At 42.1% G+C, this 14,277-nt stretch overlaps 1 protein-coding gene across 3 annotated transcripts in view; it reads right to left on the bottom strand.

Moving 5' to 3' along the window:
* Positions 1 to 14,277, bottom strand: part of PRKD3 (protein kinase D3) — a 55,141-nt gene that overhangs the window by 39,723 nt on the left and 1,141 nt on the right. Inside the window, exons 1-2 of one of the 3 annotated variants that reach the window (XM_084900596.1) lie at positions 13,231 to 13,412; positions 4,274 to 5,214 (exon numbers count right to left, since the gene is read on the bottom strand). In XM_084900596.1, the coding sequence (XP_084756722.1) occupies positions 4,274 to 4,561 (288 nt within the window). In that variant the 5' untranslated portion in view covers positions 4,562 to 5,214; positions 13,231 to 13,412. Of the gene's footprint in view, positions 1 to 4,273; positions 5,215 to 12,466; positions 12,621 to 13,230; positions 13,413 to 14,277 lie in introns of those variants that run through there. The other 2 variants (XM_084900597.1, XM_084900598.1) reach the window with 2 other exon arrangements.

Below are 14,277 nucleotides of genomic sequence, written 5' to 3'. Positions count from 1 at the left end.
AACACTATTTGCTAAGACAAAAAGGACTAGGGTGAAGAGTGGGATGACGCCTCGCCTCTATAACCCAGCTGTAGTAGAAGAAATTAGAAAAACAACCCGTAATGACAACTGGTTTCCAGAAAACAAAAGATACAGCTGGGGTTTGTGCTCTACTCTTGGCAGGACCTGAAAATTACAGCCAACCGGTGCCTGCAGAGGCAATGCATTCAAAGAACAGGCCAGAACCACTTGCTAATAAGGACACATAAGCAAAGTCTTCAGGCCTAGTGCCATGTACATCGTCAAAACTAAAAAATGCTTTAAATCAGCTCAAAACAGTCAGTCGACTTTAGTTAGAATTATTTCATTTTCAGTAAACACCGTTACAGCTTAAAATGAATTGCTGTCTGGCAATTTCCTTTCTCACCCCAATTACAATGACTATGTTCATTCAACAAATTAACACAGTAGCAGTAGCATCTTAGTGGTATCGCATTGGCAATATGAAAGCAAGAAGGTGGGGAACTTACATTCACTAACTTTAATTGACTTTGGCAGGGGAGGGGGAGAGAGGGGATATCGATCACTTGCCTCCCAAAAGAGTCCTGACTGGGGATCAAACCTAGGTGTATGCCCTGACCAGGACTTGAACCCACCACCTTTGGTGTAAGGGATGACGCTCCAACTAACAGAGTCACACGGGCCAAGGCTGAGCATAGTTATTATGCATTAGGTACTGTGCAAAGCACTTGTTATAGACAATTCCATTTAATTTCTTCAAAATTCCTAAAATAATCTCAGTTATCTAATAAAAAGAACACAAGCTCTATTTTTTATACTTTGTCATATGCTAAACCAGGGGTCCTCAAACTTTTTAAAGTGGGGGCCAGATCACAGTCCCTCAGAGAGCTGAAGGGCCGGACTATATGAACTACTAATCCCTACTGTAACACCTTGGCTGCGCTCACTGCCCAAAAAACCTGGCGGGCAGGATCAGACTCCCCTGGGGGCTGCATGTGGCCCGCGGGCCGTAGTTTGAAGACCCCTGTGCTAAACATTAAAATCAAAAGGTAAGAGTAAAGCAATGCCAGCATGTTGGAGGAATGCTATACACGCTTTGGTATTTACTAAAAATTTAAGAACACTACAGGACCAACGGTGTTTCCAGATTTAAACAGACTTTAAAAACGTAACTATTACTACTTGGGGGCACTAATTATATGCCAGACACTGTATCAAGGGCTTTTCATTTAACCACTATAATTTTTAAATGGAGGTAGATACTATGATCCTACAGATCAGGATCAAAAGTCAAGTGACTTGAAAAGGGTCTATATTCACAAAACAAGAAAATGGCAGAATCAATATCATCGTCTGAGTCTGTCTCAGCGTCTACAACACTGCTACTTCTTTTTTGGATTAATCTTTATTTTTTTCTTTTTCTTCTTCTTCTTTTTTTTTTTTAACACACGCCAGGAACAAAAACTAGTACAGATTTAAACGCTCGTATAATTTTGACATTGGGAATCCATGCATGAATAAACACTATAAACAGGCAGGGCTTTTGGCTTATTCCCCCAAGCCTGATTTGCTCATTTGTAACATGACTCTCTGGTGTTAGCTCCCAGCAGAGATGTGATCAGCCGGTTTCTGCTTGGCTCCATCCCAGCGCTACCTGCTGCTCTGATCCACATGCTTTCCTGGTTCTCCTGCCGGCCAGACCCACTAGTTCTTTGGCTTTTATCAGTGTAAGAAGCACTCCTTTTAGCTTATAAACTCCTAGAGGGCAGAGATCCTGTTTGTTGTTAAATGTGTTTTATAAACCAACATGAAAATATAGGAATCTAATATTTATTTATTTATTTATTTATTTATTTATTTATATAATCCTTGTTTAACTGTATCCATCCATATTCATAATGGACCCAGTCTTAAGTTTAATAACTTTTTCACTTAAACAAGAAGCATTCTAGCACGCCTGAAAGGAATGTAATATGTTTATGTCATATGTACGCTATGTATTTTTTGCCAAACACATCCCCATATGACTATAATATTGGTTCAAATTCAGTTCTCTATAATATTCATATTATGTTGGCTATAACCATAACCCCAATTGTTCTATTTTAATATGTATAAAGTTTATTCTGAATTATCTTTTTGTGAGCTATATCCTGTTTATTTCCTTGGGATCACTCTAATTTTTCCTGTATTATGATTTTTAATCTAGTTTCCCAAGAGTTTAATCCATCTGACCTACTTCTCACATCTATATTAATGAAGTAATATTAATTCAAAAATAATTCTTTATAAAATCAGTATACTTCTATATAAATATAAGGAATAAATGAAATTTCCAAAGATTTAAAACTGAATAATACAGACTCTATTGGTTATGCATTGGTTATGAGTTTCTATGAGCTCAAATAAAACCAAAATATTCAAGTTAAAATCTTATCTTTAAAGTAAAAAGTACAACCTAGATGCAAAACTATTTATGAACAAGCCCTGTCACATTTAATGAAAGGGAAACTAAAAGCAAAGATACTTAAAGACAGGAGATGGTTTTACTGATCCATAAAACAAGTGGGCTACACTGAAGTAGAAAAGTCACTGTTAAACACAGGAGGTTTAGGTCGTTTTCACAAACCACATAATATTTTTTGGACTGTTAATTACTTCTACATCAAAAGATAATGACACACTATATACAGCATAAGGAACTGAAACAAAAACAATAAGATGAAAAGCCTGAATCCACATATATTAACCTCACTGATATGATTTTGAAACATAAAGTATACTAATTTATTTGAAAAAATAGTTAAAACATACGCTTGGTTCATTAAAAATAAAAAGAAACCAATTTATGCTACCCATCTACATATAGTTTTATGATAAAACTAAAGGCCTGGTGCATTAATTTGTGCATGGGTGGAGTCCAGCCAGCCCGCCCCGATGGGGCCCATTGGGCTGGGCCAGTGAGGGGAAGGGACTGTGGCCAGCCAGGGGAAGGAAGGGGCTGAGGGCATTTGGCTGACCAGCCCCACCCTTGACCGGGGTACTGGGGGGCTGATAGGGGACAGGACTGGCCAAGGGGGTGGGGAGAAGGATGGAGAGAGGAGGGAGCAATTGGCGTCTGGATCAGGCTGGTTGGCTGCCGCAATGTGTGTCATAGCCACTGGTCATTCCGGTTTTTCTGCCATTCTGGTCATTGGGCTTTTATATAGAGAGAAAACATACCAGCCAGTCATCAAATCAAAATTATTAAAGGCATTTAGCTAAGGTTCCTTAAAACATGGCATGATATAGGGCAGGGGGTCAGTGAGTGAGAAACAAAACCACCCTCAACTTTCAAATTTTCATGTATTCTGTCATATATTCAAACTTATGTACTTGGTTTTTAAAAGACAAAAAGAATATGATCTACTCATATTAAATGGCAGTTTAGATGAAATCAAGATCTAAAGGGAAGAAAGAGTATAAAAAAGAGGGCACATAGAAAGACCAAGGGATGGACCTGGGACTCAGCTGCAGCTGTGTATGACATCTTGATACCTTGTGCTCTCTACCTATTGTTTTCTATGAAATCAAACGAGATTTCTTAAATTCTCTTGACTTTATGCTGATTTTCCTGCTCTTAAAAGGACAACTGAATAAGCACTATTTTAAAGTTGAGATACAGGCTCCAGTTGTTAGACTTTGAAATTTCAGACTTTACAGACTCACTAGTGGCCTGGTGCATGGATTTGTGCACATTGAAAGGAAATTAAATATAAGATAGCTGGTGGGGTGGGACTGGGCTTAACGGGCCAGACACGCCCTGAAGCCAACCTCCCATGGTCCCTCCCCGGCCGGCCACACCTGGGCCTCGGCTCGAAGGTATCTGCGGAGTGAGCGGGGGTCCCTCTGACAGGTGGGGATCAGGCCGAAACTGGCTCTCCGACATCCCCCAAGGGGTCCCGGAATGTAAGAGGGCACTCTGCAAAGTTGCTGTCACTCGGCAGCTCCTGTGCTGAGCGTCTGTCCCCTGGTGGTCAGTGTATGTCATACCTACTGGCCAGTTAGATGGTCGGTCAGTCGCTTAGCCTTTTATATAGGTAGATAGATAGATAGATAGATAGATAGATAGATAGATAGTCTATTCGAACTCTTCCAACAATGCTCAGAATTAGGATATAAACAATTAATTCATCCATATGTGTTAATTCATTGGTTCATATATAATTCACAGAAAAGCATTAGAAACAGTATTACTTAGAAAAACTATTAACATAAACAGCATGCACAGTACCTTCTGATAAACAATGGAGCACACAAGATCCTTGACAGCAGATAAAGATAGTTCCTGAGCTTCAATGGTAACGCTCTCCCGTGTAAGGCCAATTTGCAACAGAAATGAAATTGTATGCACTGAGCCTCTGGAGTTGGTGAGCGACGGGGCACTGAAGCTTCCATTAGAGAGCCGGGCAGAGAGTCCTGTCTTCGGACTCGAACTTGAAGAAGGGGTTGGAAGCACAGCAGGAAGAGTTGCAGGTAATACAGACTTCTGGGCTGATGGAGGGGAATTGTTTGCAGACATCTGCCTTTCTTTAATCTTTTAAAATAGTTGTCAATTCTTTTTCAATGGTTATGGAGAAGCTTTTAAAATCTCAGCAGGAAAAAAAATCTCTGTACTTTTAGATTTGGTTGAAAACTTCTTTATTTCCTCTTTTAAGCTACTCATACTGAGGGCTGCAGTTCTACATCTGTGAGTTAAATGCACAAAAGGTCGCTACTTCCCTTAATATCAGGCCCATCAAAAGAGAGTCCTGGCTTCAGGACCACAACCAGGATTTAACATCACCGAATTGTCCTCATCAAAAAAGAGTTGACTGCTTACTTTCTAAGCATCTTCACTTATTTTCTTTTAAGTTTACTCTTGTCTCTCTCTTTAAATTTCAGAAAATTCATACTGAATAAAAATAGTTTTTCTGTCTAGATAAAATCCACCCCTTATAAAAGGTGTTTCAGATTGATTATTTCAGTACTTATCCTTTGGCTCACTGATTGGATGGGATACTTTCTCGAATGTCCACACCTTAAATCACCTTCTCAAATGACCTCATTTTCATTTTTAGTTGGGATATAATATTTCCATTATAAAGTACAAAGCTTTTTAAAATAGTTCAGGTATATTTCATTTGATTAAAGGGCCCATCGAGAAAAGTTGATTCTTTCAGAGATGTAGTAAACCTGGAAGAAATTAAAAAAAAAAAACCACAAAAAACTTTTAACATTTTATACTCATTTGATATTTTTAAAATGCAAGAACACCTATAATTTTCCAAGTGAGAATTTTTGAATGTATCTTTATAATTCACCAATAACTCTTTTTTGGCCATTTTTTTTCTAGTTATCAGAGCCAATTTTTCACTTCAGGGAAAGCCTCCTGCTTAAATAAGTAAATCAATGAATGAATGAATAATAACCCAGCACTCCTCACACATACCTAAAATTTGAAATCAAATATTTTTATTCCACAAACATACAACTGAGTTATGACAGAGGAAACAGAGAAAAACAGAAGGGATAAAAAAGAAAAGTAAAAGTCATATTGTCATAGAAATAAAATAATAAAATATGTACTACTCAGCCATATAAAACATATATAATTATCTTGGCAAATTAAGAGTATTCTTTCTTAAATTAGAGCCTAATTCTGGCTCTAGCTGAGTTGGTTCAGTGGATAGAGCGTTGGCTTGCAGACTTGATTCTGGTTAAAGACATGAACCTAAGTTGCAAGCTGGATCCCTAGCACTGGTCAGGGTACATGTAGGAGACAACCAATGCATGTATCTCTCTCACATCAATGTTTCTCTCTGTCTCTGTCTGTCTCTCCCTCTCCCTTCCACTCTCTAAAAAGCAATGGAAAAATATCCTCGGATATGGATTAACAACAACAAAAGGCTAACTCTGACAAAATATAATTGTTGAGTTGCTTTGTTGACAGATTTCTTTCAAAAGACTAAGAAAGCTGGTGGAGATATACTACACAAGTTATATGGCCAACAAGTAATGTGAAAAACATAATAACGATGGGGAATTCAACAAAAAGTGATCTCATCATAAAAGACTTCTAAAAGTAAAGAAGAGATCAACTAGGCACATACATACAATTACATATGTATCACACTTTTTAAAAAGGACAGTTCAAAACATAAAAAGGTATGATCCCACCAAACCAATGGCTAAGTGAAATGGCTCACAAGAGATGGATCTTTCTAAATTCCGTTTATATACCTGTAAACAATTCCAATAATAAAAAAGAGGGAAGCATTCAGTGTGGCTGCAGAATGACTCCCTGGAGAGAAACTAATGGAGCTAAAGAAATTAGGATGAACATAATAGAACAACAAAACCATACAGATATAGTATCAGAAATGGGAAAACTAAAACACACACACACACACATACACACACACACACAAGAAAAAAAACAAAACAACAAAAACCCACACATGAAGGCTTGGGGAAAAAATGCTTCAAGATAACAACAGGTTTTATAGCTAAATTCAAATAAATGATTATTATCCCACCTTATATTGTACAGCACTTAAATTCTACAAATTTTTCACACACTTTATCTCACAATATCTTTTTGGAATTTTACAGGGCAAACATAATTCCTGTAGGTGAGAAAACTGAAGCACAAGCAGATAAAGCAACTTGCCCACCATGGCTAGTAAGAGGTGGGGGGGGATTTGGACCCAAGTTTGGTAAAACATACTATTTTTCAAAGAGAACAAGGAACTGAGAGAATCACTGCTCAGAGAGGATGTTGGTAAGGTTGAGAGAACACGTACAGAAGGCAGAATTGCTCAACTTGTATTTTGTTTATCTCCTCTCAGTTTTTCAACTACGGTTGCAGAAGAACATTGAGAACTGAAACCTGAGCCTGGTGAAAAACAGAGACTAAAACAGCTTAATGTGAATGTAAATCTTCAGGTCCAGATACAATCCATTCCATATTGCTAAAGCAATAAATGAGTATCATCACAAAGCTGCTATAATCTTGGAGAAGGAGCTCAGAGAGAACTAATCATGGCCTGGAGATAGGTCAGAGTTGCATCAAGTTTTGCAGGCTGGCAGAAGTGGGAAGCAGATTTCAGAAATTACAGACAAATAAAGGTAATATTAAGCTTTAGTCAAATCTGAGACTAGGCTATATATGAAATGGTTTTTAAATACCTACGAATGGTTTTGAATATAATGATCACTGGATATCAACATGAATTCAAAGAGAACAAATAATGTCAAATCAATTGCACTTAGATCTTGGAAAAGAATGATTTCTAGATTTCTAATAATCGCTCTATCTGTCACACTTTTCTAAGCACTTTATATGTATTACCTCATATAATCCTTCCAACAACCCATTCTATGGTTGAGAAAACAGAGGCTTAGAGATTGGAGTACTCACCTAAGATCACACAATTGGGAAAACCAGAAAAAAAAAAAAAATAGTGTATTCTCCTCAAAACAGTGTTCAAGATGGTTTTCCAAGTGACTTTTGATATATGTTGCCTGAGTGTGACTTGGATAAGCTTGCTGCTCTATGTCAACTCAGATGAGAGAAGTCTTTAGGAAGGGCCTTGGAAGCCTGTCCTTGGTTCTACATTTGGAATCTGACAGGGCAAACTTCATTTCTGCAGGGAGAACACTCAAGCAAAGAAGACAAAGCAGTTCGCCCACCGTGGATATTAAGAGGTGGGGAGGGCATTTGGACCAAAGTTTTGCAAAACATACTATTTTGCAAGGAGAACTTCAGGAACTGCTTCCAAAACTCTGAGATTCTACAATCTGGGGGAAATAAAGTAAAATTAAAGTGAAATGTAACAAGGATGTGTGTAAAGCTTTGCATTTAGTTTCAAAAAATTAAATGTGCAGTAGAGAAATAGAGAAATGCTGCCAAAACCGGTTTGGCTCAGTGGATAGAGCGTTGGCCTGTGGACTGAAAGGTCCCAGATTTGATTCTGGTCAAAGGCATGTACCTTGGTTGTGGGCACATCCCCAGTAGGGGGTGTGTCAGCTGATCGATGATTCTCTCTCATCGATGTTTCTAACTATGTTTCTAACTATCTATCCCTCTCTCTTCCTCTCTTAAAAAAAATAAAATAAATGGAGAAATGCTTCTTAGAAACTGTTCCTAAGAGAAGTTATAAAACCAAGAGTCGGAGCTGCTAATATAATGACCAAAAGAGCTGCGATCATAAACCCCAGGACACGGAGAATATATCAGCATCACTCTGTATACTGGGTGCCAGTCAGCCTACTTTACTAGTGTATTCATTTCTACAGCCCACATTTTTTTAGAGCTGTATTGATTTTTTAAAAATAATAAAATGTTAGTCACGTGATAAAATATGACTAACAAAACCAAACAGAATAATGGTCTTCAAATATTTGAAAAGGTGTTAAGAAAACAATAGGTTTTATTCAGCATCACTGCAGAGGGTGGAAGTAAAATGAAAATAACAGCACTACTTACTTACCTCAGAGGTTGTTGTGAAAACTGAGCTAAGTAAGTACCTACAACAAACAATCCTTGGCTTACAGTAAGTATTCAGGAAATCCTAGCAATTTTCACAGGATTTAGGTGAAGGAATTAACTAAGCTCCTACTTTATGCTAAATAATGCAATTGAGATGCCATACTTTATTAAACCTTGGCAACAACTCTGGAAGATTTAATTCTATTTTATAGAAAAGGAATTAGAGCTTGAGTTACTGCTTGTCCAAAACTACACAGCTAATAAGTGATGGGACTGGGATTCAGACAAAAGTTTCCTTGACTCCAAAACCCTTGTTCCTTCTACTATCTCATCCCACTTCCAACACCTCAGAAACGGAACAGGTTTTCTCGTGAAGCAATGAGCTCCGTAAGAATACCTAACACCAGTGTGGATTTAAAAAAGCTGACCTGTCATTAAAAAAAGTAGTAAAAATATCTATGAATAATGTGCAGGTTAAATGTTACAAAATACAAGATGTTGCCATGTTCAATAATTATTTAATTTTAATAGATGTCTTCCACTAAATTTTCATTTTATTATACCTGCTAAAACTAGCCAAATAAAAGTAACTGTCTAGTAATACTATCTAATAATTTATCAGAATTATTGATAACTATTAATAAACCACATAAATGTTATACTTATGAACAAAAATATTTTTAAAACATTCAGCATGAACACAAATAGAAGAAAGTAAGTGAGCTGTCATATTATTGTAGCTTCTGCCCACTCATCCCATCTGTTTTTCCTCTGCCTGTTTTGTTTTATGGAACTCTGATTTGCTTTGTAAGATACAACAAGATGTAGGGTACAAAATATTAAAACTAAATCTACCAGAAATCTAAAAGCTCTGATTTATTTTGTCTTTATGCTTCAATGATAAAACTGAGACAACAGTACACATACATTTTACATCAATTAGGTATATTGGTTTCTAACATCTATAAATTGGCAAGCACTTCTAATATGCTTATTTAAAACATCTGGAATTTGCCTTGGGGGAGCTTTCTGTCACCTACCCCATTCAAATAAGATCATATAATCTGTCACCTTGTTGAAGGGAATACAAAGGTAAAGTACCCTATTATTAGAGATAAGTAAAACAAAGGCCCTGGAGGTTAGGGGGTTTTAACTGAGAGTTACTTCATGGTAACATTACAAGTTGATCTACCTTTCTCGCCCTCTTCCTCACCACCCACCTACACGTACATTATCTCTTAGCAATGCATCTAATTAGAAGAAGCTCTGACAGCAGGATTTTCACTCAACAAATACTTACTGAGTGCCCATTATTTGCCAGTTATTTTCCAGACAGTTATGAGACACTGAGTGACCAAAGCAGACATGATACTGCTCTTTTTGAAGGTTACAGTATGATGTGGGCCATATACAGCACACAAACATTCACATAGACAGCTAGGCAATTACAAATTATAACGAGTGATATGACAGAGTATAGTACTAAGAGGACCGAATTTCAGCTGGGGTCTCAGGCAAGGTGTGCCTGTAAGGAAGTGGTATTAAAGCTGAGATCTAAGGATAAGTCGGACTCAGGGAAGCAGAGGGAAGCAAATAGGATTCCAGGAAGACAAAACAAATACTTCAAAAGGAAGTCCATTATTTAGTTTAGCCAGTGTTCTGTTTGTACTCAGTAAAGGCTACAGTGAAAAGGTAAAATGTTCTTTCTATTCAGAATAGCATATTTACCATGACTTTCTATGAGTAATGGGTTTTCCTGATTCAATTTAGTTTTGTGTGCCAGGAATGCTGATTAACAGGGGAGGGGGGTGTCTTTTATTCTCCTGTTGATAAGTGTATTTTTAAAAAATATATATTTTATTGATTTTTCACAGAGAGAAGGAGAGAGGGATAGAGAGCTAGAAATGTCCATGAGAGAGAAACATCAACCAGCTGCCTCCTGCACACCCCCCCACTGGGGATGCGCCTGCAACCAATGCACATGCCCTTGACCGGAATCGAACCCTGGATCTTTCAGTCCGCAGACCGACGCTCCACCACTGAGCCAAACCGGTTTCGGCGATATGTGCATTTTTTCAGCATGTAAAAAAGCATGTGGCCTTTTTTAAAAGCAATACTGACCAATGTCCTGAAGTCAATGTCCATGTTTTGCCTTAATCCAGGCTTGATTTTGCTTAGTAATACTGATGTTGCTTTCGACTGCATATTGATTAAAAAATTCAAATAACTTTGTGGGGTTTTTGTTTGTTTAAAAGAATAGTTTGTAGCAATCCTTAAACCTATTTATCTGTTGTAAAAAACATAAATTACATTAGGATAACAGACTTTTTCTCCTAAGAGCTCACATTTGACTACATTGTTGCTGCTAAAATTCTGCTCAGCTGAAGCAGGGGTATTTCACACTCAGTTTTTCCACTGTCAAAGACAACACAGAAAGAGCTCCCCAGGTCGGTCCTCTGAGCAGGCACTGCAATGTTTATCCAGTAATAAGATTACAGACTGCCAGTTTGGCAATGTTGAATGAATCTATGTTGAGCTTCATCACCAATCCTTACATCAGTCGTATCTGAGAAATCGATTGGCTGAGAGCCAATGAAGCATTTCTCACATCCTGCCGCTATAAACTAACCATGTATAATACGTGGAGAGAACTTCTTTGTATACTGAAATTAAAATTCAAACATCTCCCACGTACATCACCTCAAATCTTCCCCCCCCCCACTAATGAGACAATTGCTACAAAGAGGCACACACACAAGTTCAACTTGAATTACATAATGGGAGCGACGCAAAGTATTATCAGTACAGAAAATCGTGGATCATAAGTATGATTATTATTAAACCAAATTAAAATTTGTAGCAAATAATTTCCCCATATTTCAAGTTCTGTAAAAGCAGTCTCTTGTAAAAAATGAGCAATAACTTCAATATGATATTTACACCAACTTTAAATATCCTTTTAAAAATAGAGTCCCTCAAGAAAGTGCATTTAAATGACCACTATTTATTTAAAGGAATGTTTTTTCAATACTTATATAAGTTTTAAAATTTAACACCCCAAAACTTAAGGTTTTTTTTTGTTGTTGTTGTTTTTTTTGAGTGCGGCAGTGTTTACATGGAAAACAATCCAGTAAGAGAGAAACTTTTATTTTAAAGAGGCCACCTGATGAAACTGAAAGCTAGTCAAATCTGCATATTTAAAAGACTCACTACCTGGGATGCCTAAAAAAATTAGTTTCAAGATATAAAGCAGCCAGCATTCCTGAATTTGAATCCGCTAAAAAGTTAAATGCCATATACCAAACGATTGAGCCTGGGGTGGAAACTGGCTTGCCAAATATTCCAAGCTCATCTGATCAGACAGACTTACCACATCTCTTCCCTACGGGAAGCAAAACCTAGTACCATGAAGGCTTCTGGGACACGTTTTAACTCCTTTCGTCAAAACGTGCCACTTCCTTTTGCCTGCATTGCCAAGCTTGCTCTCCATCCTAGATCCTCCCAGGGGAGGAGGGAAAGGTCCCGTTATAAAGTAAACCTGGCCTAGACTTGATGGATTGCCTTGAGCAGCAAATCCATAGATAATGCCCAGCCCTCGTTGCATCAGAAGTTGGGAAGTTAGATCGAAGCAAAACCAGTCGCTAAAAAACGTTCAGGAAGAACGTCAGCCTTAAGCACGTGTAAGAGGAGCATTTTTCCGAGGTACAGATTGCGGCTTTTAAAAGTTTTTGTGTTTAAATCTGCGACTAGATAAGCCGCTCCTCAAGGCTGGATCCCACAGAGCAGCAGTAGCGCAGGGTGTAACTTATCCTCTCTAATCGGAGATGACACTGATAGCCTTGTTTCCTGTGGGGATGGGTGTGGCGGAGAGACAGGTCCCAGCCACCATCAATCTGTGCGTGTGTGCGTGTGTGTGCGTGTGTGTGTGGAAAAGTCTGCCGCTCTCACACTCGCCTGTCACTCGGTTTCTAGCGGCGCCTGCCTGCCAGCCGGCGGGGCCTCCGCCTCTCTCTGGCTGCGATGGCTTCAAACAAAATATCCAACAGGCAGCCGGGCGGCGGTCCGGGTTGTTTTTATGGCTCAGAGAAACAGTTGCACCCCTCTGTGTTTCATCTTAAGAAAAAAAAAAAAAAAAAAACGAGAAAAAAACACACAAAAACACCTCCTCGGGGTGAGTGAGAACAGCTCGGGGCCACGCTGCAACTTGCAAAACTTCGAAGCAGACTCAGGAAGATGGGCCGGGGGCTCGCGCGCTCCGGACACCTCGGCCTCCCCCCCATTTGGAGGAGGGCACCCACCCGGCAGCGGGATGAAAAGGAAAGAGAAAGGCTCACCCCACATTCCGGAGCCCGGCTGCCGCCGCTCCGGCGGCGGGGGCTCGTTCGGGGGGCCCGGGACCACCCGATCGCGGCCGAGGGGCCGGGCGCGGGGGTCGCCGCGGAGTCCCAGTGGGCCCCGCGCCCCGCGCCGCCGCCGCCGGAACTCGGCCCCCGGCGCCCCCATCGCCGCGCGCGCCGCCAACTTCCCGCCCGGCCCGCGGCCGCCGCCCAGCCCCGCGCGGTCCGGTCCCGCCGCCGCCGCCGCCACCGCCGCGTGCGGGGAGGGGGTGGGTGGGGGAGGGGCCGCCCCCGCCCGGCGGGGCCCGAGAACAAAGCGGCGGCCGCGGCGGCGCTAACTTTTTCGGGGTCGGTCCCGCGCCCCCTGGGGCGACTCCTTACCGAGGAGGAGGAGGAGGAGGAGGAGGAGGAGGGCTCGGCCGTCCGTCCGGGAGAAACTCCGCGCTCGGGTCTCGGACGAGGCGCCAGCGAGGCTTCACGCGCCTCTCAGGATCCCGCCCGCCCGCCGCAGGCGCCCCTTCCTCCCGCCTCCGCCCTCCCCTCCGCCCTCCTCCCCGTCCCGTCCCGGAGCCCGAGGGCGGGGGGCCCGCGCGTGCGGGGCGGGGGCGCGCGGCCGGCGCGGGGGCTGCCGGGAGTTGTAGTTCCGGGGCGCGGGCGGGGGGAGCCGCGCGGGGGCGGCACTCTCGGTCCTCGGGACCCTGGATGCCCCGGGCTCGCGCCGCCCCCTCGGAAGCCTCGGCGCCTCCGGGAGCGCGAGGCGGGGGAGGGTGGGAGGAAGGAGAGGGGGAGCGGGGCGCGCCCGAGGGTCTGGAGCCGTTACTCGCGCCGCCCGGGTTGCCCGGCGTGGCTGCCGAGCTGTCTGTCTTTTTCTCTCGTGGTCCCGCTCCCGCGGAGGCGATGGGGGCGGGAGGCCAGAGGTGCCGGCTGGAACGGGGGTGGGGGGTGGGAGGACGGGTCGGGGGTGCAGAGCAGAGGGGGGGAGATGGGTCGGGGGTGCAGAGCAGAGAGGGGGAGACGGGTCGGGGGTGCAGAGCAGAGGGGGGGGAGATGGGTCGGGGTGCAGAGCTGAGAGCAGTCCCCACCCTGAGATCGCTTCTCCCAGTTGCCCGCGTGCCCTCCCGGGTGGGTGCCTGCCCTCGGGGGCGGCTGGCAGGGCAGAGCACCCCGGGCATCCCGCACCCAGGCAGGCGGACGCAGCCAGAGCCCCCGCCGCCCACAGCAGCCTACCCTGAAGTGGCTGCTTCCCATGGGTGTGGGGTTTCCCCACTTGGCCATCTTTTATTTTTATTTTTTTAATATATTTTATCGATTTTTTTACAGAGAGGAGGAGAGAGGGATAGAGAGCTAGAAACATCGATGAGAGAGAAACATCCATCAGCTGCCTCCTGCACACCCCCTACCGGGGATGTGCCCGCAACCAAGGCACAT

Source organism: Pipistrellus hanaki (assembly GCF_964339955.1).
Source record: "Pipistrellus hanaki genome assembly, chromosome: 12".
Classification (NCBI taxonomy): domain Eukaryota; kingdom Metazoa; phylum Chordata; class Mammalia; order Chiroptera; family Vespertilionidae; genus Pipistrellus; species Pipistrellus hanaki.
Note: the sequence above shows the minus strand (reverse complement) of the source record. Positions and strands in the feature narration are given on the sequence as shown.